General features: G+C 55.2%; 1 protein-coding gene across 8 annotated transcripts in view; it reads right to left on the bottom strand.

Moving 5' to 3' along the window:
• Window positions 1-23,653, bottom strand: part of LOC135185553 (zinc transporter ZIP12-like) — a 57,441-nt gene extending 33,788 nt beyond the window's left edge. For 4 of the 8 annotated variants that reach the window (XM_064162333.1, XM_064162336.1, XM_064162339.1 and 1 more), the window contains exons 1-4: window positions 23,336-23,653; window positions 12,437-12,718; window positions 5,683-5,890; window positions 2,664-2,848 (exon numbers count right to left, since the gene is read on the bottom strand). In XM_064162333.1, the coding sequence (XP_064018403.1) occupies window positions 2,664-2,848; window positions 5,683-5,890; window positions 12,437-12,718; window positions 23,336-23,590 (930 nt within the window). In that variant the 5' untranslated portion in view covers window positions 23,591-23,653. The remainder of the gene's footprint in view (window positions 1-2,663; window positions 2,849-5,682; window positions 5,891-12,436; window positions 12,719-23,335) is intronic. The other 4 variants (XM_064162335.1, XM_064162338.1, XM_064162340.1 and 1 more) reach the window with 4 other exon arrangements.
• Window positions 23,654-26,732: the final 3,079 nt, after the last annotated feature.

Here is a 26,732-nt window from a genome sequence, read left to right as displayed (position 1 = left end):
GTGGGTGCCCAGATGGCTCAGCAGGTCCTGAACTAATTCTTCATGAATTTCCAGGGGAACACACTGCTCCCCGACCCCATCCCCCAGTTTAAGAGGCCATTTGCCTCCTCCTCCTCTCTCCTTACTGTTGAAAACTGAGGCGAAGAAGGCATTCAGGACCTCTGCCTTTGCTTCATCATCAGTTATAGTGTTCCCCTCCTGGTCCAGTAAGGAGTGGAGGGTCTTCTTGCCCTTCCTTTTAGCATTGATAAATTTATAAAAGTGTTTTTTGTTAACTTTCACGGAAGTGGCAGCCTAAGTTCTAGCTGGGCCTTAGCCTCTCTAATTTTTCTCCTACATAGTCTGGCTACCTCCTTAAACACATCAGGAGAAGCCTTCCCCTCCTTCCAGAGGCGATACACCCTCTTTTTCTCCCCCACTTCCTTCAGGAGCTCTTTGCTCATCCAGGCTGGTCGCCTCCCCCTGCGGCTCATCTTTCGGCATGTGGGAACTGCCAGTTCCTGTGCCTTCAAGAGCTCCTGTTTAAAGTAAGTCCAACCATCCTGGACCCCTTTGTTCTCAAGAACTGCTGCCCAGGGGACATTGGAAATAAGTTCCTTGAGCAAATTGAAGTTTGCCCTCCTAAAGTCCAAGGTGTAGGTTTTGTTGCAGTGCCTCCCTACCTCCCTGTATATTGAAAACTCCACTAACTCGTGGTCGCTACACCCTAGGCAGCCTCCCACTGCCACATCTCCTACCAGCCCTTCTCTGTTGGACAGCAGCAGGTCAAGCTGAGCTTGACCCCTAGTAGGCTCGTTTAACAGTTGAGTCATGAAGCTGTCCTCCATGCACTCCAGAAATCTCCTGGACTGCCTCCTCTCTGCTGAATTAAGTTCCCAGCAGATATCTGGCAGGTTAAAGTCACCCACAAGGACAAGATCTGAAGATCTTGAGACAGCCTCCAACTGTTTGTAAAATATCTCATCTGTTCCCTCATCCTGGTTGGGTGGTCTGTAACAGACTCCAACCAGGATGTCAGATTTATTAGTCCTACCTCTGATTTTAATCCACAGGGTCTCTACCCCTTCATCCCTCACTTCTAGCTCAATGGCATGGAGTGACTCTCTAATATACAGGGCCACCCCTCCTCCTCTTCTCCCTTGCCTATCTCTCCTGAAAAGGTTATATCCCTCCAGTATAACAGCCCAGTCATGTCTGTCGTCCCACCAAGTTTCTGAAATGGCAACTACATCGTAGTCCCCCTGGTGGACCAGGACTTCCAATTCCTCCTGTTTGTTACCCAAGCTGCGTGCATTGGTGTAGATACACTTCAGCTGGGCTCTCGATTCAATTGTCCTTAGTTTCCTTCCATCTCTCTCCTTCTCAGAGAGAGTAATTTCCTCACCCACCCCCTTCAGACCTAGTTTAAAGCCCGCCTAATGAGCCCTGCCAACTCCAGTGCCAGGACTCTCCTGCCCTTCCTAGATAACTGCACCCCATCACAAGCCAGCAGGTCCGGCGCAGTAAAAGTTCCCCCATGGTCAAAAAACCCAAAACGCCGCCGCTGGCACCACCCCTTCAGCCATTTGTTGATATCGTAGGTTCTGCTGTTCCTCTCTGTGAACTCCCCTGCCACAGAGGGAACTGAGCAGAACACCACCTGCGCTCCTGCCCCATCTATCAATTTCCCCAGGGCTTTAAATTCCTTTTTAATTGCCCTGGTCCCCTTCTTTTCAATTTCGTCGCTGCCAGCCTGTATTACCAACAAGGGGTAATAATCAGAGGGCTGGATTAGGTTTGGGAGTCTCCTGGTGATGTCCCTAACCCGGGCACCAGGAAGGGAGCAGACCTCCCTGTGAGACGGGTCGGGACGACAAACGGGTCCCTCTGTCCCCCTCAAGATGGAGTCCCCGACAACTACAACTCTTCTCTTTTTCTTGTTTTTTGTGGAGCTAGTCACCACAGTTGGTGGTGACTGCTCCACCCTAGGCAATGTCTCAGTGGGGTGATCCTCATTGCTCTCACCCTCTGTACCCTCTGCATGCAGCGCCTCATACTTGTTGCGCAAGGGCAGAGGAGAAGGAGAGGGCCGGGGATGATTTCCCTTACTTCCCCTGACAGGGATCTGCACCCATCCCTCACTGTTTCCAGGGGCAGATTCCTTAGCAGGGGGGATCTGCAGAGCCTGCACCCACAGATCCAGCTCCCTTTCATTCTCCCTTATTGACCTGAGCCTGGACACTTCGTCCTTCAGCTCGGCCACTTCATCTTTCAATTCCGCCACCAAGGTGAGAAGGAAGTTCACCTGCTCACACCTGGTGCAATTGTTCTCCCCCTCCCCTTCAGCAGCAAGCGAGAGGCTGTAGCACTCCCTGCATCCAGTGGCCTGGACTCCTGTGTTTTCCTTAGCCTATCCTCATAGCAGAGCTGCTCCAGCCCTTGGATCATCTTTGTGGCCTCCTCTGGACCTGTTCCAACAGCTCTGTGTCCTTTGCTAGCCCTTCCTAGCTCCTTCAATCAGACATTCTCCAATCTCCATAGCCAGGGCAAGCTCCTGCTCAGTAGCTCAAAGCCTTTGCTGAACCGGCAGAGGTTGCTCAGAAGCAATCTGTTTGCAAACCAGTCTGATCTTTCATCACTGCAATTCTGTGACCAACACTGCAAGAAGATAGAACTGACTTAACCTGGTGCCAGTCTGTGCTCCTTTCAGGATCCTCACCAACCTTCAGGTAGTCTCCTTTGCCTGGGAGGTTCCTGGTTGCTGCGTCTGTGGCTGCCACCCCTGAGCGCCTCCCGTGGTGCCTGGGTGCTTGTCCATTGGCAGTGCAGCTCCTTCTGGCTGTCAGCACACTGAGGAGTTGCTCTAGTTCTGGTGATTCAGCAGAAAACAGAGAGGTTACCACGGGGGAAGGCACATTTCAAACAGACAAGCCCCAGAGCCACTGCTCCTGCTGCGTTAGACACCGACTGGACCAATCCGCTGGGAACTTCACAGTATCACAGTGTCACAGTGTCACAGTGTTATTAGGATTGGAAGAGACCTCACAGATCATCAAGTCCAACCCTTTAGCACAGAGCTCAAGGCCAGACCATGGCACCAAGTGCCACGTCCAGTCCTGCCTTGAACAGCTCCAGGGACGGCGACTCCACCACCTCCCCGGGCAGCCCATTCCAGTGCCCAATGACTCTCTCAGGGAAGAACTTTCTCCTCACCTCCAGCCTAAATCTCCCCTGGCACAGCCTGAGGCTGTGTCCTCTTGTGCTGGTGCTGGCCACCTGAGAGAAGAGAGCAACCTCCTCCTGGCCACAACCTCCCCTCAGGTAGTTGCAGACAGCAATAAGGTCACCCCTGAGCCTCCTCTTCTCCAGGCTAACCAATCCCAGCTCCCTCAGCCTCTCCTCGTAGGGCTGTGCTCAAGGCCTCCCCCCAGCCTCGTTGCCCTTCTCTGGACACGCTCAAGCATCTCAATGTCCCTCCTAAACTGGGGGGCCCAGAACTGAACACAGCACTCAAGGTGTGGTCTAAGCAGTGCAGAGTACAGGGGCAGAATGACCTCCCTGCTCCTGCTGGCCACACCATTCCTGATGCAGGCCAGGATGCCACTGGCTCTCTTGGCCACCTGGGCACACTGCTGGCTCATGTTCAGGTGGGTATCAATCAGCACCCCCAGATCCCTCTCTGTCTGGCTGCTCTCAGCCACTCCAACCCCAGCCTGTATCTCTGCATGGGGTTGCTGTGGCCAAAGCTCATCTAGTCCAATCCTCAATGCAGTAAGCAAGCATATCTCCAGCAAGTGGTGCTCAGAACCTCATCAAGCCTGACCTTAAATGATGACAGGATGTGAGGGGTTGGAAAGGACCCAAAAAGGTCACCAAGTCCAACCCCTCCAGGGATAGGGACTCAACTTCTTTCCTCTCCCAGCTTGCTGCTCTCTGGGATTTCACTGAACCAGAATCATCTGAGTTGGAAGAGATCTGCCAGTCCAACATCACCATAGCCACCAAACCATGTCCTTAAGTGCCATGCCCACATGTCTCTTGAACACCTGCAGGGCTGGGGACTCCACCACCTCCCTGGGCAGCCTGTGCCAATCCCTGCCTACTCTCACAGCAAAGACATCTTTCCTAATCTCCAACCTAACCCTTCCCTGGCACAAGTCCAGGCCATTTCCTCTCCTATCACCTGACACTAGGGAGGAGAGACCGACCCCAGCCTCACCCCAAACGCCTCTCAGGGAGCTGTAGAGAGCAATGAGCTCTGCCCTCAGCCTCCTCCACACTGCACACCCCCAGCTCCCTCAGCTGCTCCTCCCCAGCCCTGTTCTCCAGACCCTTCAGCACCTTCGTTGCTCTTCTCTGGACCTGCTCCAGCCACTCAATGTCCTTCTTGGAGTAAGGGCCCCAGGCTGAACCCAGTGTCCAGCACAGGGGCAGCATCACTGCCCTACTCCTGCTGGCCACACTGTTCCCCATCCAGGCCAGGATGCTGTTTGCTTTCTTGGCCACCTGTGCCTCATGAACCTCTGCTGCCCAGGTTGCCCTGCACGTGCTGCATAATGGCACTGCAGATGAGCTGCTCCTTGACCTTCCTTGGCACTGAGGTCAGACTGCCAGGTCTGTAGTTCCCTGGGTCCTCCTTCTGGCCCTTCTTGTAGATGTGTGCCATGTTTGCCAGTCCCCAGTCAGCTGGGGCCTCCCCTCTGAGCCAGGGCTGCTGGTGAGGGATGGCAAGTGGCTCAGTGAGCACTTCAGCAGCTTGTGCTGGAAGGTGTCCAGAGCAGGGCCACGGGGATGAGCAGAGGGCTGGAGCTGCTCTGCTATGAGCAGAGACTGAGGGAGTTGGGGCTGCTCAGTCTGGAGAGCAGAAGGCTCTGAGGTGACCTTCTTGTGGCCTTCCAGCATCTGAAGGGGGCTACAAAAAAGCTGGGGAGGGACTTTTTAGTCTCTGAGAGAGTGGCAGGAGTGGGGGGAATGGAGCAAAGCTGGAGGTAGGGAGAGTCAGAGTGGAGGTGAGGAGGAAGTTGTTGAGCAGGAGAGTGGTGAGAGGCTGGACTGGGTTGCCCAGGGAGGTGGTTGAGGCCCCATGGCTGGAGGTGTTTGAGGCCAGGCTGGCTGAGGCTGTGTGCAGCCTGCTCTAGGGTAGGGTGTCCCTGGGCATGGCAGGGGGCTTGGAACTGTCTGCTCCTTGTGGTCCCTTCCAACCCTGCCTGATTGTGTGATTCTACCTCCATACCCCTGAGTGTTTGCCAGCCAGCTCCATAAGCTTGCTTGTGTCCAAGTGGTGCAGCAGGTCAGTGACCACCTCCTCTTGGACTGTGGCTTTCAGATGAAAGGGATGAAGGCTGTGGCCATGTACATGATGCAAATGACATCATCTTAGCTGTAAATCTTACACAAGGCCTCCAGATCTTTTTTGTAATAGGGGCTCCAGAGCTGGGCACAGTGCCCCAGGTGTGGTCTCAGCAGAGTGGAGCAGAGGGGCAGAATCCCCTCCCTGGCCCTGCTGCCCACACTGCTCCTGCTGCAGCCCAGGCTCTGGTTGCTCTCAGGGCTGCAGGTGCACACTGCTGGCTCCTGCTGAGCTGCTCCTCCACCACCAGCACCCCCAAGGCCTTTTCTTCAGGGCTGCTCTCAAGCAAGTTTACATCAAAAGACATGAAATGTGTGTTGCAGAGGGCATATAGAGACAAAGCAGGAGCTTACCTGACACTTGAAGCTCAGTGGTGCTGTTCAGAGAACTGAAAATGTATCTTACAAAGAACTCTGGGGAGGGCAGCGTGGCCTGTCCCATGCAGACCCCTTGGAGAGCCAGAGTGATGATCAAGGCAGCCAGGCGTGGGAGGGAGCTCTCATCAGCACCAGCTCTGTCCCTTATTTCAGCTCTTGCCTCCAGGCTGCTCACATCAAGGCACTGCAATCAGGAGAAAGCACCATCGAGGCAGCTCTGGGCACCTCTGCTCAGCTAATCAGAGCGACAGGAGGAGAGGGAACAGAGAACACTGCCACAGGCAGGCAGGGCAGAGAAAGCAGTCAGAGTGCACCTGAGAGCATGGAGGCAATGGGGACCAGAGAGCATTTCCTGGAGACTCACAGAGCTACAGAGCACATCCAGCTGCAAGAGCCCCCCCAGGCTCACCCAGCCCAAGCCTCCCCCCAGCACTGCAGCCTCAGCACTAAGCCATGGCCCCAAGCACAGCTCCACAGGCTGCTGCAACACCTCCAGGGTGCAGCACTGCAGCACTGCCCTGGGCAGACACTGCCAATGCTTGAGAAGCCTTCCAGGGCAGAAAGATTCCCTAAGGTGCAGCCTGAGCCTGCCCTGCCTGGGCAGCTTGGAACCATCTCCTCTGCTCCTGGCCCTTGGCAGCAAGCAGCAGAGGCTGCCCCCTGCTCACTGCCCCCTCCCTGCAGGCAGCTGCAGAGAGCAATGAGCTCTGCCCTCAGGCTGCTCTGCTCCAGCCTGCACCCCCCCAGCTCCCTCAGCCCCTGCTCAGCCCCAGCTGCTCCAGGCCCTTCTCCAGCCTGGCTGCCCTGCTCTGGACATGCTGCAGCCTCTCAGTGTCCTTCCTGCAGCGAGATGAACTTGCAGAGAGCAGAATCCCTTGGGTGCAGTCAGTGTCAGGTAGGGAATAAGCACAGTTCTTTACTCAGGTTGCTCTTGCCCAGCATTGTTGTCTTGCTGTTTCTATCATTCCTGGGCTGTCCTCAGCTGCATCTCCATCCAATCCCAGAAGGAGGTAGATAAGGGAGGCATTTTCGTTAAGGCACAAGAAATTGGCTCCTATAGTACAGACCTGAGCTCTTGTTTCTGAATTCCTGAAAGAAGTCTCTTCATGGTTTTATTTCCTTATGAAATGGAGTTTTGGGCTCCCCAGTTGAAGAGGGACAGGGATCTGCTGGAGAGGGTCCAGCAGAGGGCTGCGAGGATGAGGAGGGGACAGGAGGGCACTGCCTGAGGAGGAGAGGCTGAGGGCCCTGGGGCTGCTTAGTCTGGAGAAGGCTGAGAGGGGATTGAATCAATGTTTATAACTCTCTGAGGGCTGGGGGTCAGGAGGGGGGGACAGGCTCTGCTTACTCCTCCCTGGGATAGGACAAGCAGCAATGGATGGAAGCTGCAGCACAGGAGGTTCCAGCTCAGCACAAGGGGGAACTTCTTGACTGGAAGGGTCCCAGAGCCCTGGCACAGGCTGCCCAGAGAGGTTGTGGAGTCTCCTCTGGAGCCTTCCCAGGCCTGTCTGGATGTGTTCCTGTGTGCCCTGAGCCGGATTGTGTGGTCCTGCTCTGTCAGGGGGGTTGGATGGGATGATGCCTTTGGGTCTCTTCCAGCCCCTGACATCTGTGAGCCTGTGAATCAATAATTTGCTATGGGGCAGCTGTCTGGTGACAATCTGGAAGGACATAGATTTACAAAGGGGGCTTCAGTTCTGGTGTCTGCAGCATAAGAAGGATATGGAACTGCTGGAGAGAGGCCAGAGGAAGTAACAAAGATGCTCCAAGGGCTGGAGCAGCTCTGCTGTGAGGTCAGTCTGATGGAGCTGGGGGTGTGCAGCCTGGAGAGGAGAAGGCTCCAGGGGGACTTCAGAGCTGCTGTCAGTGCCTGAAGGGATCCTACAAGAAGGCTGCAGAGGAACTTTTCCTGAGGGTGTCTAGAGCCAGGCCAAGGGGGAATGAATCTGAGGCAGAGCAGGATGAGACTGGAGCTGAGGAAGAAGCCATTCAGTAGGAGAGTGGTGAGTCTGAAATGGGTTTCCCAGAGAGGCTGTGGCTGCCTCCTCCCTTGGGGGTGTTCAAGGCCAAGCTGGATGAGTTCTTGAGCAGCCAGGTCCAGCTGAGAGGTGTCCCTGCCCATGGCAGGGAGGTTGGAGTGGATGATCTCTGAGGTCCCTTCCAGCCTAAGCCATTCTGTGACTTTCCTTCTAGTGACCAGGCAGGAGCAGTCACCACTGTGCATCATCATGTGTGTGGGCATGTGCAGGGCTGACCTGGGGGCACAGCTCTGCCTGTTCCCTGCAGGATTGACCTGGGGGCACAGCTCTGCCTGTTCCCTGCAGCTCTGACCTGGGGGTACAGCTCTGCCTGTTCCCTGCAGCTCTGACCTGGGGGTACAGCTCTGCCTGTTGCCTGCAGCTCTGACCTGGGGGCACAGCTCTGCCTGTTCCCTGCAGGATTGACCTGGGGGCACAGCTCTGCCTGTTCCCTGCAGCTCTGACCTGGGGGCACAGCTCTGCCTGTTCCCTGCAGCTCTGACCTGGGGGCACAGCTCTGCCAGGTATCTGCAGTCCTGTCCCTGCTCCCCTCCTTTGCTGCCACTGTTGTGTATTTTCCCTGCAGCCTGCTGTGGTTTGAGAGAAACAGAAATGATTTCACTCCATTTGCCTCTAACCCAAATGCCTCAAGCCATGTTAGGCAGGTGCCAGCACTGAGGATGGTTTCTGTAAAGACAAACCACAAGAGAGGCACTGAAAATGGCTTTTGCCTTTCTGTTATCAGGCTGCACCATTGGCCCTTTCCCACAGCTCAAATGCTGTGGCACAACCACCCACAGCAACACTACAGGCTTGGGGCAGTGTGGCTGGAGAGGGACCTGGAGCTTCTAAGTGAACAGGAGCCAGCAGTGTGCCCAGGTGGCCAAGAATGCCAAAGGCATCCTGGCTGGCATCAGAAATGCTGTGTGCAGCAGCAGCAGGGAGGGGATTGTGCCCCTGCACTCTGCTCTGCTGAGGCCACAGCTCCAGTGCTGGGTTCAGCTTTGGGCACCTCAACACAAGAGAGATGTGGAGGTGCTGGAGGCAGAGCAGAGGAGGGCAAGGAAGCTGGCAAGGGCCTGGAGAGTAAATCTTGTGAGGAGAGACTGCAGGAGCTGGGGAGGGTTAGTGTGAAACAGAGGAGGCTGAGGGCAGACCTCATGGCTGGCTGCAGCTACCTGAAAGGAGGTTGTGGGGAGGCTGCTGCTGGGCTCTGCTCACAGGGAACTGGAGACAGAAGAAGGGGGAATGGCCTCAAGCTGAGGCAGGGCAGGGTTAGAATGGATATTAGGAAACATTTTTTTCCCCAGCAGGAGTGGTCAGGGACTGGGATGAGCTGCCCAGGGAGGTGCTGGAGTCACCAACTCTGGATGTGTTTGAAGGTGGTTTGAATGTGGTGCTTGGGGCTATGGTTTAGGGTGCACCTTGCAGAGCAGGTCAGTGGTTGGGCTGAGTGACCCTGAGGGCTTTGCCAAGCTGAATAGTTGTGTGGCTCTGTGCTAAGCATGAGTTAGTTTGTGGTGCTTTGAGTCTGTTTTCCCCATAAACTCCTCTCCCTCAAGTCAGTGAGCAGCTAAGCCTCAGCAGCTGAAGAGGCTTGACAAGAGGTGTCAGTGCCAGCAGGAGCAAGCAGAGCAGACAGTCCAGCACTGTATGGATTGTTGTTCCAGCCTGGCATGCCAAACACCCTGTGATGCCTCTTCACAGTTGCCCAGACACCACTGGAGCCCTTGGAAATCAGCACCTTCCCCAGGACTCCCAACCAAAAACGCTGCTCAATGAATCGTTTATGATGGGAAATGATGGCACAAAGGACAAAGAGGAGCTGGAGGCCCTCAGCATCCTGCTGCACAGCCAGGAGTCCTGGCCACCTTCTGCTTCTGCAGGGAGCTCTGGCTACACTCTGGGGTGAATGAAAATCTACTGACAGGAAAAAGAGCAAAGTCAAATGCTGCTACAAAGCAACACAGCTGCAGAGTATGAACAAATCCGAGGGGCTTCTGGAGGTCACCCTGCTTCAGGGGTTCTCTCTTCTGGCTAAAAGGGCTTCAATGGCTCGTGACAAGGAAGAGTTTCTCTTTGCACTGTGACCTCTAGAATATCCTTCTGTTATTTTATAGACCCTACTTGAGAGAGGGAATAATAAACAGTGAAGAGAAAACTTGCTGCCTGTTTCACAGGCTCACAGATGTCAGGGGCTGGAAGGGACCCAAAGGGATCATCCAGTCCAGCCTCCCTTGCCAGAGCAGGGCCACACAATCTAGCTCAGGGCACACAGGAACACATCCAGACAGGCCTGCAAAGGCCCCAGAGAAGGAGACTCCACAACCTCTCTGGGCAGCCTGTGCCAGGGCTCTGGGACCCTTCCAGTCAAGAAGTTCCCCCTTGTGCTGAGCTGGAACCTCCTGTGCTGCAGCTTCCATCCATTGCTGCTTGTCCTGTCCCAGGGAGCAGTGAGCAGAGCCTGTCCCCCCCCTCCTGGCAGCCCTCAGATAGTTATAGACATTGATTCAATCCCCTCTCAGCCTTCTCCAGACTAAGCAGCCCCAGGGCCCTCAGCCTCTCCTCCTCAGGCAGTGCTCCAGTCCCCTACTCATCCTCACAGCCCTCCACTGGACCCTCTCCAGCAGATCCCTGTCCCTCTTCAAGTGGGGAGCCCCAAACTGAAGTGTTTCCTGGCTGTAAAAGGCTGGGCTCAGCTGAATATGCTCAAGATGCTGCTTTCCTTGTTAAAAAGAAACCCACCTGTGGCCATTTCACAGTGTCACAGTATCACAGTATCACCAAGGTTGGAAGAGACCTCACAGATCATCAAGTCCAACCCTTTAGCACAGAGCTCAAGGCCAGACCATGGCACCAAGTGCCACGTCCAGTCCTGCCTTGAACAGCTCCAGGGACGGCGACTCCACCACCTCCCCGGGCAGCCCATTCCAGTGTCCAATGACTCTCTCAGGGAAGAACTTTCTCCTCACCTCCAGCCTAAATCTCCCCTGGCACAGCCTGAGGCTGTGTCCTCTTGTTCTGCTGCTGGCCACCTGAGAGAAGAGAGCAACCTCCTCCTGGCCACAACCACCCCTCAGGTAGTTGCAGACAGCAATGAGGTCTGCCCTGAGCCTCCTCTTCTCCAGGCTAACCAATCCCAGCTCCCTCAGCCTCTCCTCGTAGGGCTGTGCTCAAGGCCTCTCCCCAGCCTCGTTGCCCTTCTCTGGACATTTGAGCTGATTTGCAGCTCAGACATCAAAATGTTGGGAACAGAGAAACTTAGAAGTGGAAGCTCTGAGTGGAGAGGTGAACATTCTAGGGCTAGGCCACAGAATGGCAACAATAGATGGGTTAATATCATTTCACTGGAGCATCAAGAGCTTTGTGTCTGGAAGCACAGCTTGGACCTTCCCCTGGCTGCTTCTGCTGCCTCTGCCTGTGCCCACTGCCAGCTTGCCCTGCTGCTGCTTTGGCTGCTGCTGCTTTGGCTGCTTCGCTGCTGCTTGACCCTTCCCCATCTTCCTTAAGGTTATTATATCTCTGTAGCAGTTTATTCTCCTTACACTGCTGTGTTTAAACTATAAGCAGCACAATTTCATTTCCCCCTGGCCTTCCAAAACTCCCTGCTGTAGTGAGTTTATTCCATGGGGAGGGACCCCCCCGAACCCGGGACAATGCCCAACTTTTCATTTAAGCTTATTGGCAGGGGAAGGTCTCCAGGGAGACCTTAGAGCTGCATTTCAGTACCTGAAGGAGCCCCAGAGAAAGGCTGGGGAGGGACTGTTCAGAAGGGCCTGTGGGGATAGGAGGAGGGCAGTGGTTTGGAAGTGGAGCAGGGCAGAGCTAGGTTGGACAGCAGGAGGAAGTTCTGCACATCATGAGGGTGGTAAAACACTGGAACAGGCTGCCCAGGGCTGTGGTCGAGGCTCTGTCCCTCTGCAGCCTGCTGTAGTTGGAGGTGTTTCTGCTGCCTGCAGGAGGGGTTGGACCTTTGAGGGTCCCTCCCAAGCCGATGTGATCTGTGGATCTGCATCAGTCGTTCTGCAAGGCACACTCATGCTGGCAGACAGTGGGTCACAAAGTGGGGTGGGGGTGTCCCCATCATTTCTTTGGACACCTTCCTCATTCTACTGTGGCCTGTATGGAGAAGGGAGCACAGGGCCTGGCAAGGGTTGCACTCCAGCTAAACCAGTTGTTTCTGCTCTGCAGCCAGACCAGTGATGGAGTTGCTCTGCTTCATACCACCTAAGTACCACCACTGCTGGCCTATCGAGACCAGGAAATACAAGACATAAGAAAGTGTTTGCTGTCCTTGAAGCCCAGGGCAAGGTCTTGTGTCTACACAGCTATGCTGGTTTCCACCTGCTCCAAGCAGGGCAGCTGCAGCTAAATTACCCCAACGTGCACTATTTCCCCAGCCACAGAATCACAGCATCACCTAACGTTAGGGCTTGGAAGGGACCTCCAGAGGTCACCCCTCCTGCCAGAGCAAGCCACACAGGGGCACATCCAGCTGGGGGCTCAATGTCTCCAGAGGAGATGACTGTGGAAGTGGTAGGTGGCAGATGCCTGAAGCAAGTCAAGGAGCAGACTGGAGTTAAACAGCAAAAGCAACAAGAGAGCAACACTCAGCCTGTGCTCCTTTCCCAGCTCCCTGGAGGCCCGTGGTGCTGACCCAGCTGCACTGGCTGCAGGCATGGGGGCAGCAGGGAGAAGGGAGTTGTTTTTACCTGGGTTTCAGAGGTTTTAAAGTGCTGCCTTACTGCAGCCAAAGTGTCCTCAGTCTCATTCCGGGAGAAATAGTAGCAGTCCTCATCCTGCCTGAGGCTGAGCATGCTCTGCAGGTAGTACTTGTAGTCCTTGCTGCCCAGGCTGAGGCGTGAGGAGCAGACCTCTCTGCGGTGCAGAATGGAGTGGAGCAGGATGAGGGAGACCCTCTGGAACACTGCCTGGCTGAGGCGCTCCTCCGGACCTCCGCCAGCCGCCAGCAGCACAGCCTCGGGCTCCAGGCACTGCGGAACAGCAAGGAAGGGACGTTCAGCTGAGGGCACACAGTGCCTGCCACCTGCTGGTGCAAAGGGAGGGGAGGGCAGGAGAGCTCAGCCCTCGTGTTTGAGTGGCCACAGATCACAGAATCACAGAGCCAAGCAGGTTGGAAAAGCCCTCTGAGATCATTGGGTGCATCCTAGCACCTAACCCTTCCAATTCACTAACCCCTGGCACTGAGTGCCCCATGCAGCCTCCTCTTACACACCGCCAGGGATGGCAGCTCCACCCCCTCCCTGGGCAGCCCATTCCAATGCCAATCACTCTCTCTGACAACAACTTCCTCCTAACATCCAGCCTAGGCCTGCCCTGGCACTGCTTGAGGCTGTGTCCCCTTCTTCTGTTGCTGGCTGCCTGGCAGCAGAGCCCAACCCCACCTGGCCACAGCCTCCCTGCAGGCAGCTGCAGACAGCAATGAGCTCTGCCCTGAGCCTCCTCTGCTGCAGGCTGCACACCCCCAGCTCCCTCATCCTCTCCTCACAGGGCTCTGCTCCAGGCCCCTCCCCAGCCTTGCTGCCCTTCTCTCAACACCTTCCAGCACCTCAACATCTCTCTGCAATGGAGCAGCCCAGAACTGGACACAGCACTGCAGTGCTGAGCACAGGGGCAGAAGAACCTCCCTTGTCCTGCTGCCCACACTGCTCCTGAGCCAGCCCAGGATGCCATTGGCTCTGCTGCCCACCTGGGCACACTGCTGCCTCATCTTCAGCTCCTCTCTCCCAGCACCCCCAGCTCCCTCTCTGCCTGGCTGCTCTCAGCCACTCTGGCCCCAGCCCCAGGCTGCTGGTGCAGGTCATTCTTCTGGCTGCACTTCTCTGGCTGCAAGATCATGCCATGGAGTTTTCCTTTTCCAGAGCCACTTCTGTTTTTAATTCACAGCAAGGATCCAGGGGGGGTCAGGTTTGCTGCAGACCAGAGCTGGCTCTGTTCAATCACTGTAGAGAGCTGAAAGTCTTCCCCTGGCTTCTGGTTATAAACACAGCAAATGAGGGCAGAGGATGCTCATATCTCTACCTGTGTGTTCCAGATGTGTTTGTATTGATAGAGAGAGACCACACCTGGACTCTGCTTCCCTCAGGAAGCTGAATTTATAGCCCAGTCAATGCACTGTTAAAAGCTTTAATTAACTCTCTAATCATACTGCTGGATTAATTTGTTCTCACTCAGTTCTGTTAACTGGAACAACCCAGTCCAGAGAGCCAGCACAGGAGCTCAGCAACATCCAATCCTCTGAATGCATTTCAGGAGGGGCAGAAGTGATAAACTCACCCTGGGCAAGCTTCCCTGTCTGAGCAGAGAGCTGCTAAAGACAGTACTTACAGAGCTGTGCACAGGTACACATGTGCATACACACACAGGGGTATGGCCTAGAGCTGTGAAATCACTAAGGTTGGACAAAGCCTTCAAGATCTTCAAGCCCAACCATAACCCAACCACCAAGGCCACTGCACTCTGTCCTGAAGCACCACAGCTACAGCTTCTGCAACACCTCCAGGGGTGGGGACTCCACCACCTCCCTGGGCAGCCTGTCCCAACCCCTCACCACTCTTTTTTCTCATCTCCAGCCCAACCCTCCCCTGGCACAACTCCAGCACAGTTCCTCTGCTCCTGTCTCTGCTTACCTGGGAGAAGAGCCCAACCCCAGCCTCACTCCAGCCTCCTTGCAGGCAGCTGCAGAGAGCAATGAGGTCTCCCCTCAGCCTTCTCCTCTCCACACTGACCACCCCCAGCTCCCTCAGCTGCTCCTCACACGATGCCCTCCAGACCCCTCAGCAGCCTCAGTGCTCTTCTCTGGACACCCTCCAGCCCCTCAGTGTCTTTCTTCTCCTGCTGCCCCCAGACCTGAGCCCAGCACTCAAGCTGTGGCCTCACCAGGCCCAGTCCAGGGTCACCATCACTGCCCTGCTCCTGCTGGTCAGACTGGTTCAGACCCAGGCCAGGATGCTGGAGGCCTCCTTGGCCAGCTGGGCACACTGCTGGCTCATGTTCAGCTGCTGTGCACCACCACCCCCAGCTCCTTTCCCACCAGGCTGCTTCCCAGCCACTCTGCCCTGAGCCTGCAGTGGTGCCTGGGGGTGTTGTGACCAAAGTGCAGGACTTGGCTTTGTTAAACCTCATCCCACTGACCTCAGCCCATGGAGCCAGCCTGGCCAGATCCCTCTGCAGAACCATCCTGCCCTCAAGGACATCAACACAGCCACTCAATTTAGTGTCATCTGTGAACTCACTGAGCCTGCCTCAACTCCCTCATCCAGATTCCCAGGACAGCTCCAGGACAGAGTCCTGGGGGCCAGCACTGGTAACCAGCCTCCAGCCAGCTTTAACTCCTTCTGTCACAAGTCTTTGGGCTCAGCCATCAGCCAGATTTAATCCATCAGAGTCCACCTGTGTATGCCATGGGCCACAAGGCTTTACTGGCAAAGGCCTTACCTAAGCCCACAGCCTCTCCCCTATAGATGTAGTCTCATGAGGTTCATAAGGGGAAGGGCAAGGTCCTGCAGCTGGGTTGGAGCAACCTGCAATATCAGTAAAGGCTGAGGGATGAGGAGACTGGGAGCAGCCCTGCAGAAAAGGACCTGGGGGTGCTGGTGGGTGAGAAGCTGGACAGGAGCCAGCAAGGGGCACTGGCAGCACAGATGAGAGAGCTGAAGCTGCTCATCCTGGAGAAGAGAAGGCTCCAGGGAGACCTCAGAGCTGCATTTCAGTATCTGAAGGGGACCTCTGGGCAGGCTGGGGAGGGACTGTTCAGAAGGGCCTGTGGGGATAGGATGAGAGGCAGTGGTTTGGAACTGGAGCAGGGCAGAGTTCAGTTGGACATCAGGAGGAAGCTCTGCACAGTGAGGGTGGGGAGGCCCTGGCACAGGCTGCCCAGGGACGAGTCCCATCTCTGCAGACATTTAGGATCAGCCTTGCTGTGCCCCTGTGCAGCCTGCTCTAGCTGGAGATGTCCCTGCTGCCTGCAGGGGGGTCAGTCAGGATGACCTTTGAGGGCTGCTCCCAGCCCAATGCAATCTGTGACTGAATCTAAGCCCTTCCATTTTTCTCAATATAAAGACACTTCCCAGAACCTTTTGCCAGCTGAAGCAAAAGCAAACATTTAAAACCAGACCCAAAATTAGACTAACAGAGCTCTGTGCCAGGCTATGAGAAAGAAGATCCTGAAGTCAAGAATGAGGATTCCTTCTTTAAGAGATTCTGTTCCTACTGTCATTCACTGGATAGCAGAACAAAGTCCTTGACTAAAGGGCTCTCAAAGACTTGCACAGGCATACCAGAGATACCCACCCCTGGGGGTGTCTAGAAGACTCAGGAGATGTGGTGCTGAGGACATGGTTTAGCTGTAGCCTTGGTTGGAGTTGCTGCCGTTCAAGCTCTCTTCCAACCAAAAGGATTCTGTGACTGAAGCTGTTCTTTCCACCTGGCTCATTTCCAAGCATGTTGTAGACAGAGCTGAAGATCTCAGCTACTGTGGTTGAGCAGATGGACTGCACACCCCTGAGAAAAAGCACACTGAAGGAAGGTGCCACGGGAGAGCCAAAACTGCACTCCAATAAATGTCTGATCCAGGAAGAATTTAGGCTGTCAGACTACATTGGTTGTAGCTACAAGCATGATGTGGTGCTCTGTGTAGCTGTCCTGGCAGGCTACAGGCCTATGAGATGTCCTGGCTTGCCCCACCCTGCTGTTGATGGGGGAAGCAAGGGCGGGAGGAGAACAAAGGCTTGGGCCATGATGTCCCCTCCAAAGTGATAAGCAGGGACCCACAGGGGGTTAGGTACCTGTTGGTGTCCTGCCCAAATAAGGGTGAGCAAGGCCTGGGGTCACCTCATGTGGTCAGTTTGGCAATGCCATCTGATTGGTGACTCTCTGTGGCCAAAGGAGCCTCTGCACTTGGGCAAGGAACAGAAACAGAGCTCAGCTGCAAGCAGTTGTGCTGCCTCTGCCCCATGGAGCTGCCTCACGGAGCTGCCTCTGCCTCACTGCTCTTGGCCAATGTGTTCTGCTCTGCCTCATGCTTCAGACCAGCTTAGCCCTGATGTTTTGGGCTTGAACTGCCTGGAAGCTGAAGTGCCTCAAGTTTCCCAGGAGAAGGCATTTCAGTGCCTCAGGCTGTGGTGAGAAGTGCCACCCACATGGGGCTCTCTGCACAGCTGCAAGGGATGCTGCCTGCACCCCTGCAAACCTCTGTGCCAAGAGGAGCCAGGATCAGGCCAGAGATTCTCTGCCTCTTTCCCAGCACCCTGGGGAGATCTGGAAGCCTCTCAAGAGCCAAGCAGTTCCAACACTGCCACAAAGGAGCCAGGGCTTAGCTTGACATTTCTACTCCCCTGCAGTGAGCAGCACAGACTTGCCCCAGGGCTGCAGGCTGCCTGTTTGTAAGTGAGGCAAAGCCATTGTGTGGCCAAACCTTTTCCAACTGTTCTGATCCTCCTAACTGAATGAATTGCCCAGAAGCAGCCTTGGGAAGATTGTCCTGACTGAATCAGAGCCCAAATGTAACTCATCTGTATGGAGCTGTGGGCAGGGCTTGCTGGAAATAAAATTAGCTACAGGTTTATAACTCTGCCTCATTAATTGCCCCAACTAAACCAGCAGCTACAAGCATGGTGTGTTTGTCCCTGTAGCTACAAGCATGATGTGTTTGTCCCTGCAGCTACAAGCATGATGTGGTGCTCCCTGCAGCTACAAGCATGATGTGTTTATTCCTGTAGCTACAAGCATGATGTGTTTGTCCCTGCAGCTACAAGCATGATGTGGTGCTCCCTGCAGCTACAAGCATGATGTGTTTGTCCCTGCAGCTACAAGCATGATGTGTTTGTCCCTGTAGCTACAAGCATGATGTGTTTGTCCATGCATCTCACCTTGCAGAAAGTGCAGGGGGTTGGAACTAGGAGATCTTTAAGGTCCCTTCCAACCCAAAGCATCGAATGAATGCATGAATTCCCTTCCTCAGGAGGCAGTGATCCTTGGAGGAATTGAGAGCTGGTTCCGAGAGGGGCAACACAGCTGGTGAAGGTTCTGGAGACCAGGGCTGGGGAGGAGCAGCTGAGGGAGCTGGGGGTGGTTAGCGTGGAGAAGAGGAGGCTGAGGGCAGACCTCATTGCTAACAGCTGCCTGAAAGGAGGTGGGAGGAGTGATCTGGGGTTGGTCTCTTCTCTCTGGGATCAAGCTGGCAGGTCCTGGCTTGGATAGATTCACTCTGTGCTGGATCAAGAACTGGCTGGATGGCAGAGCCCAGAGAGTGGTGGTGAATGGTGCCACATCCAGTTGGCAGCAGGCACTAGTGGTGTTCCCCAAGGATCAGTGCTGGGCCCAGTCCTGTTCAATATCTTTATTGATGATCTGGACGAGGGGATTGAGTCCAGCATCAGTAAGTTTGCAGATGACACCAAGCTAGGAGCAGCTGTGGAGCTGCTGGAGGGTAGGAGAGCCCTGCAGAGGGACCTGGCCAGGCTGGATGGGTGGGCAGAGGCCAATGGGATGAGACCAAACAAGGGCAAGGGCAGGGTTCTGCACTTTGGCCACAACAACCCCAAGCAGCACTACAGGCTGGGGACTGAGTGGCTGAGAGCAGCCAGGCAGAGAAGAAGCTGGGGGTACTGATAGACAGTAGGCTGAAGAGGAGGCAGCAGAGTGCCCAGGTGGGCAACAGAGCCAATGGCATCCTGGGCTGGCTCAGGAGCAGTGTGGGCAGCAGGACAAGGGAGGTTCTTGTGCCCCTGTGCTCAGCACTGCTCAGGCCACCCCTGGAGTGCTGTGTCCAGTTCTGGGCTGCTGAATTCAAGAGAGCTGTTGAGGTGCTGGAAGGTGTTGAGAGAAGGGCAACAAAGCTGGTGAGGGGCCTGGAACACAAACCCTATGAGGAGAGGCTGAGGGAGCTGGGGGTGTGCAGCCTGCAGAAGAGGAGGCCCAGGGGTGACCTCATTGCTGTCTGCAGCTACCTGAAGGGAGGCTGTAGCCAGGTGGGGTTGGGCTCTTCTCCCAGGTAACCACCAACAGAACAAGGGAATGCAGTCTCAAGTTGTGCCAGGGGAGGTCTAGGCTGGATGTTGTTAGGAAGTTGTTGTCAGAGAGAGTGATTGGCATTGGAATGGGCTGCCCAGGGAGGTGGTGGAGTCACCGTCCCTGGAGGTGTTCAAGCAAAGCCTGGATGAGACACTTAGTGCCATGCTCTGGTTGACTGGACAGGGCTGGGTGCTAGGTTGGACTGGATGATCTTGGAGGTCTCTTCCAACCTGGTTGATTCTATGATTCTAGGTGATAGAAGAAGAGGAAATAGACAGAAATTGTGCCAGGGGAGGTTTAGGTTGGAGATGAGGAGAGCATCATTTGCTGCAAGAGTAGTCAGGGATTGGAACAGGCAGCCCAGGGAGGTGGTGGAGTCCTGATCCCTGGAGGTGTGCAAGAAATGTGTGCACATGGCACTTTGGGACAGTTTAGTGACCATGGTGGTGTTGGGTTGAGGTTGGACTCAATGATCTTGGAGGGATCTTCCCACCCAAACTGTGATTCTGTGATGGGGCTTTGTAAGAGAAAGAGCCCAACAAAAAATTCTCTTTGGTTGGTCATTGCCAATGAATTCTTCCCACACCTAATCCAGATGTCTGTGCCATGCACCCTGCCCTGCCCATTGTGCCCTTGTCCTAATGCACAGCTCTGAGCATTGGGTCAGGAGGAGTAGAACTCTCCTGTCTTCTGCCCCAGAGGAGCTCAGCATAGCCAAGCAGCCTTTTCAGACACTCAGTGGTGGCACCAAAACCTACTGCATGTGGGGGAACACTTTCAGAGGCTTCTGTGAGGATATTGTAGCAGTGAGAGTCTTGTCTCCTCTTGCAAGAAGGATGTCTGCAGAGGCAATGGCTAACTGGAGGGAAGCAGGTCTGCTGCAAAAGATGCAGCTGCTCCGTGGTGCATGGATAGCTCACTGAGAGTGACCCTTGAAGAGACAATCAAGAGGTTATACGACCTGGGGATGTGTGGTTGGGAAGCTACAGCTTGGAGAGGGAGCTGGGGGTGTTGGTTGGCAGTGAGTGAACATGAGACAACAGTGCCCAGGTGGCCAAGACAGCCACTGGCATCCTGGCCTGGCTCAGGAGCAGGGTGGGCAGCAGGGCCAGGAGGGGATCATGCCCCTGTGCTCAGCACTGGGCAGGCCACAGCTCGAGTGCTGTGCTCAGCTCTGGGCCCCTGGCTGCAGGAAGGACACTGAGGGGCTGCAGCGTGTCCAGAGCAGGGCAGCCAGGCTGGAGAAGGGCCTGGAGCAGCTGGGGCTGAGCAGGGGCTGAGGGAGCTGGGGGGGTGCAGGCTGGAGCAGAGCAGCCTGAGGGCAGAGCTCATTGCTCTCTGCAGCTGCCTGCAGGGAGGGGGCAGTGAGCAGGGGGCAGCCTCTGCTGCTTGCTGCCAAGGGCCAGGAGCAGAGGAGATGGTTCCAAGCTGCCCAGGCAGGGGAGGCTCAGGCTGCACCTTAGGGAATCTTTCTGCCCTGGAAGGCTTCTCAAGCATTGGCAGTGTCTGCCCAGGGCAGTGCTGCAGTGCTGCACCCTGGAGGTGTTGCAGCAGCCTGTGGAGCTGTGCTTGGGGCCATGGCTTAGTGCTGAGGCTGCAGTGCTGGGGGGAGGCTTGTTCCTTAAAGAGATGAGATCTGTCCCTCAAAAGAGATGGGATCTGTTCCTCAAAAGAGATGAGATCTGTCCCTCAGAGACATGAGATCTGTTCCTCAAAAGAGATGGGATCTGTCCCTCAGAGACATGAGATCTGTTCCTCAAAAGAGATGAGATCTGTCCCTCAGAGTCATGAGATCTGTTCCTCAAAGAGATGAGATCTGTCCCTCAAAAGAGATGAGATCTGTCCCTCAGAGACATGAGATCTGTCCCTCAAAAGAGATGAGATCTGTCCCTCAGAGACATGAGATCTGTTCCTCAAAGAGATGAGATCTGTTCCTTAAAGAGATGAGATCTGTTCCTCAAAACAGATGAGATCTGTTCCTCAAAGAGATGAGATCTGTCCCTCAGAGACATGAGATCTGTTCCTCAAAGAGATGAGATCTGTTCCTCAAAGAGATGAGATCTGTCCCTCAGAGACATGAGATCTGTTCCTCAAAGAGATGAGATCTGTTCCTCAAAGAGATGGGATCTGTTCCTCAAAAGAGATGAGATCTGTCCCTCAGAGTCATGAGATCTGTTCCTCAAAGAGATGAGATCTGTCCCTCAAAATAGATGAGATCTGTCCCTCAGAGACATGAGATCTGTTCCTCAAAGAGATGAGATCTGTTCCTCAAAGAGATGGGATCTGTTCCTCAAAAGAGATGAGATCTGTCCCTCAGAGACATGAGATCTGTCCCTCAAAAGAGATGAGATCTATTCCTTAAAGAGATGAGATCTGTTCCTCAAAAGAGATGAGATCTGTCCCTCAAAGAGATAGGATCTGTCCCTCCTAGCAGATGATGCAGCATCAGATGCCATTCCTAGAATCCTGGAATGGCTTAGGCTGGAAGAGACCTTAGAGATCATCCGAACCAACCTCCCTGCCATGGGCAGGGACACCACAGCTAGCCCAGGTTAATCAAGGCCCCATCCAACCTTGAACAGCTCCAGGGAGGGGACATCCACAACCTCTCTGGACAATCCATTCCAGAGTCTTGTCATCCTCCTACTGAATTTGTTCTTAAGATCAATCTAAACCTATTCTCCTTCCTGTGCCAGCTAGATGGTAGTCCTGACCAAAGGCAGCCAGTTCCATGTAGATGCTCCCCCCAGGGGCACAGCAGGCATGCTCTCCATATGGGAAGCCAGAGGAGCAAAAGAAAGAGGGAGAAGAAGGCCCAGCCCCCTGCTTTTGTGAAGTGTCTGGGGCCACACCTGAGACAAACACATGGCACATATGTGCCAAGAGAAACCCTCACCACCCTTGCTGCAAAGGGCTCCTTCCTAACAGCCACTTCCAGTGTCCCCTCTGCCACCTCAAACCCATTCCTCCTTGTCCTGACATGACAAAACCTTGTCAATAGTCCCTCCTCAGCCCTTCTGGAGCCCCCTTCAGATCCTGCAAGGCCACTCCAAGGGCTCCTGGAAGCCTTCTCCAGGCTGCACAGCCCCAACTCTCTCAGCCTGTGCTCACAGCAGAGCTGCTGCAGCCCTCTCAGCATCTTGGTGGCCTCCTCTGCACTGGCTCCAACACTTCCATGTCCTGCTTGTGTTGGGGGCTCCAGAACTGCCCCCAGGACTGCAGGTGGGGTGTGAGGAGAGCAGAGCCAAGGGGCAGAATCCCCTCCCTTGCCCTGCTGCCCACACTGCTCTTGCTGCAGCCCAGCACAGGGTTGTGTCTGGGCTGCACTCACCCTGCAGGCTCCTGTTGAGCTTTTCACCAGCCCAGACCCCCAGGTCCTGTTCCTCAGGGCTGCTCTCAGCCATTCCCCACCCAGCCTGGAGCTGTGCTTGGGATTGCTGTGACCCAGGTGCAGGACCTTACACTTGGCCTTGTTGAATTTCTTACTCCACTTATTCCTTTCTTCCTCAAACTGGGAATCAGTCCTGCAAACAATCTCAGCTCAAGCAGACAGCCAACCCTTCTGTGAAGCCACTTTGGATGTGTCTTTGATTTCCTCTGACCTGAACTGCTTACCACAGCCATCTCTAAATCTGGAGCATTTCAGTGAAGTTGGACATAACTCTGACACAGTCCTGGCTGGGGGTTATTTTTGTGAGCTAAAATCCACATCAACAACAACAAGAGGATAAAAGCAGCAGAACTTGCCTCCAGTTTCCCTCTCTATCTTCCCACAGCAGAAATCTGTTATGTCCCAATCTCAAACTCACACTGCTGGGGTTAGGTCAGGGTAAAGTGGACAAAACTTGGTTGGGAAAGAAAGCCTTGACAGCTTTGAAAGGGAAATGGTTGCTGTTACACAAGAGCAGCATGGCTGCTTCCAGAGACACACAATTAGGCAGGCTGGAAAAGAGCTCTGAGCTCATCGAGTCCAACCTAGCACCCAGCACCTTCACATTCACTAACCCATGGCTCTAAGTGCCTCGTCCAGCCTCCTGTTAAACACCTCCAGGCATGGGGGCTCCATCACCTCCACAGGCAGCCCATTCCAATGGCCAAATGCCTTTCAGGATGTCAGGTTTGGACGAACAATAAGCAGTGATAATTCAGAATGAAATTAGCCAAGCAGGGGCATTTGGGGGGGGAGGGGGAAGGGAGCTGCCACAGCATGTCCCTGTGGTGCCTCAGCTTTGTATTGAGGCAAGCATCACTCTAAGAAAGGAGGCAAACTGGCAGAGGGGAGGTTGAAAGTGGCTGCTAGAAAGAAGTTGTTTGCAGTGAGGGTGGTGAGACACTGGCACAGGTTGCCCAGGGAAGTCGTGGAGCACAAAAGCACCCAATGTGATTTTCAATGCTTCTGTGCTCCACAACCTCCCTGGAGGTGTTCAAGGCCAGGTTGGATGATACCTTTGAGCGACCTGTTCTAGTGGGAGGTGTCCCTGCCTATGGCAGGGGGTTGGGTCCCTTCCAACCTAAACCATTCTCTGATTCTACGATGTAAAGCTGCAAAGACAGCCCTCAGTAAGGGCAGCACTGACCAGCTTGCAGTCCTCCTGCGTGCCAGCGATCCCCTGCGGGCACTCCGCTCTCTCCAGCAGCATCCTGACCAGCTCCCCGGAGCGCTTCGTCTGCAGCTCAGCGTCCCTGGCTGAAAGAAGGCGGAAAACGTCCATCAGATAGCCTCTGCTGGGAGCATGGCTGCCGTCCTGGCCACGTTCTTCCCCGGGCTGGCCTTCAGCAGGGAGCAGGCTGAGCAGCAAAGCAGAGCAGAGCACGCCGAGAGCTGGGCACATCTCCCCTCGCCGAGCCGCCGCAGCTGCGCCCAGCGTCCGATCGTCCTTGGCGGCTGAGCGCTTGGAACCTGAGGAATCCGGATGGTGAAGGGGAAGGGGTGGAAAAGAGGAAAGAAACAACCCCCAAGCCGTTAATTAGTGCGGATGCAATGTGTTTGAAAGGCTTTATTAATTGGTCAGCTAAGCTGCTTTGCAGTGCCAAGCCGGTTTGGAACAACAGGCAGCCTGTGAGGGCTTTAGAGCCCAGCCCCGCGGGGAGCGCAGGCAGCCACGGCCTGGGCACTGCCGCAGGGTTACCAACGAGAGGTCGCTCAGGGAGCCCTTCCCTCATGGCAGGATAAAGCCTAAGGTTTGCATGGCAGCCTCATGCTATCCCTGTGCCCAGCAACCCTCGCCGGGAGGAGCAGGGCAGTAGCTCCGCTTTCGCTTTCATTCCAGCCCGGAGCAGACTCTCAGCCGCAAAGTGAGTGCAAAGAAAGGTCAGCAGAAGGCGCAGGAGCTGCAGCACAGCACAAGGACTTGGAGCAGGTTTTATTTCCAAAACCTTACAGAATCACAGAGTGTCAGAGGCTGCAAGGGACCTCCAAAGCTCTTCCAGCCCAGTCCCCCACGGCCAGAGCAGGGTGACCTACACCAGCTCACACAGGAACACATCCAGGAAGGTCTCCAGCATCTGCAGCCTCTCACCACCGCTATCAAACTCCTGCTGTAAGCCACAAACCAACAACGAGCAGGAAGTGCTTACAAAATCAGTGATCTTTTGTGGCCAGCCAAGAGAGTCACACAACTGAGGTCACCATTTTCATTCCTAGTGGCTTGGGAAGCCAAGACAAACACGCAGCAGCAGCAGGTTTAACTTGCTAGCTCCGTGTGCAGAAGAGGTTTGTAGTGTAAACCTGCCTCGTCACCTCCCTGATCACAGTCAGCTCTGCTTGAGCAGTGACTTGTCTCAGGAAACAGAAGTTCACTTCTGCTCCCATCTTATTGACGGGCAGCTGCTGGCAGCCACAGAGATGTGTTTAACAGCAGCGCAGAATCACAGACTCAGAGTGCCAGGGGCTGGAAGGGACCTCCAGAGATCATCCAGGCCAACCTCCCTGCAGAACAGGACCACCTAGAGCCACGCTGGAAGGCATTCAGGTGGGGTTGGAATATCTTCAGAGAAGGAGACTGCACAACCCCCCTGGGCAGCCTGTGCCAGGGCTCTGTCACCCTCACAGGGAACACAATTTCCTCATGTTCCCATGGGACTTCCACCAGTGCCCCTTGCCCTGGCACTGGGCATCCCCCAGCAGAGCTGGCTCCAGCCTCCTGCCACTCATCCTTTATGTATTTCTAAACATTGATGAGGTCAGCCCTCAGGCTCCTCTTTTCCAAGCTAACGACCCCCATCTCCTCAGCCTCTCCTGGTGAGAGGAGGAAGTTGAGCATCTTTAAAGTGCGATACGATAGGTGTGTGCCTTGTTGTAGAGGGGACTGCTAGCAAAGCACCTCAGAGCAGGAAAGAAGTGCAGCACTCACACCGGCAATCACTCAGACGGAGGTAAGGCTGTTAGGAGGTCGTTGGCAGTTAAATGCATTTGGCTGGCAGCGGTTAGGAGGGCGCCCGTGGCTCTGGAGGTGGTTTCCTTACCTTCTGCAGGGAGCAGGCGATGCCGCTGTGCCTAGCTTGGGGCCCTTCTGAAGCCTCGGAAGGACTGAGCTGCTGCAAGCCCAATGCTTTTAAAATTCCTTGATGGTGCCCTGGAAGCTGGAGAGGATTAGTTTACGGCTGCCTTGAAAAGTTTTCGGTTGCTATGGAGAGAGCTGCTGGGAAGGTAACAATGGAGGTGGATGGGAACCAGCACAGGCTCTGCTTGGCAAGCCCTGAGCATCGCCCTGCCGGCTGCAGCCTCAGGCTTGAGCAGCTGTCATCCCGTGCAGACAGGCTCTGCTTTGGCAGTGCTGGCTGGGCCCAGCCTGTTGCAGAACACATTGCAGGGCAGCAGATAGCACCTGCAAGGCTCTGACTGCTCTCTGCAGCTACCACATCAGCTGAGCACTTCTACAGCAAACCCGAACTTCTCTTTGCATCAGAACGCTGCTGCTGGCTCCCAGGGCCAGAACAGCTTGGGAGTGGAGATGTTGTTCAAGTGCCTGCAGAGAAAAAGGGCATCTTCCTTTGGGAGACACTGTGCAGAGCAAGCAGGCTCTCTCGTCCCCCCTCGTCCCGTGCCTCCTTTGCACCAGTGTCAAGGAGCTGGGGTAGCTCAAGCTGCAGCAGAGAAAAGCTGCTTCTGCTCACTTGGCTCTTCCAGAGGGCTGCTGCCACAAAGGCGGCGTTTGTGTCACCCTGCCACTGCCTGGTGGCCAGCTCTGGGCCCCTCTAAAGGGTTAACTCTCCTAGGGGTGCTCTGGACCTGGCCCCAGAGTCCTCCTGACTCCTCCCTGGGGGTGCTCTGAACCTGACCCAGCTCCTCCTGACTCCTCCCTGGGGGTCTGGACCTGGCCCCAGCTCCTCCTGACTCCTCCCTGGGGGTCTGGACCTGACCCAGCTCCTCCTGACTCCTCCCTGGGGGTCTGGACCTGACCCAGCTCCTCCTGACTCCTCCCTGGGGGTGCTCTGGACCTGGCCCCATCTCCTCCTGACTCCTCCCTGGGAGGGGTCTGGACCTGGCCCCAGGTGCAGTGTTAGCTCCCCCACCCCCTGCCCAGGACCCCTGTCAGACAGGCTCTGGCTGCCTCTCTCTGGCTCTTTGCCCTCCCTGCCTGCCTGCCAGCACCACCCTGGCTCCTGCCGTGCTTGTGGCACCCTGTGCCCATGGTGGCAGGCAGTGGAAGCCCCTTCCTGGCTCTGCCTCCATCCACTGCCCTCACTCTGCCTGCACACACATTTCTGTACCTCCTTTCCCTTCCCTCTACCTCTTTGTACTCCCCTGCCTGAAACACCTTTTGCTTGTTGTTACAGTTCCTCTTGCAGCTCCCAGATGGAAGCAGGACTGCTCTGTGGCTGCTTTACCCTTTCCACCCTCTGCATCCAGCTCCTTTCTTTCCCAGAGGGGGAGAGGGGAAGGCATCCTCTTATTGCACGGTTCTGTTGGGTTTGGAGGCTCTGGGAAGCTTAAACCAGTTACAGCCCCTCAGGTCCTGGGTGTCCTGGTGG

Source organism: Pogoniulus pusillus, chromosome 23 (genome assembly GCF_015220805.1).
Source record: "Pogoniulus pusillus isolate bPogPus1 chromosome 23, bPogPus1.pri, whole genome shotgun sequence".
NCBI lineage: Eukaryota > Metazoa > Chordata > Aves > Piciformes > Lybiidae > Pogoniulus > Pogoniulus pusillus.
The sequence above is the reverse complement of the archived record's forward strand: the minus strand, read 5'-3'. Positions and strand labels throughout refer to the sequence as shown.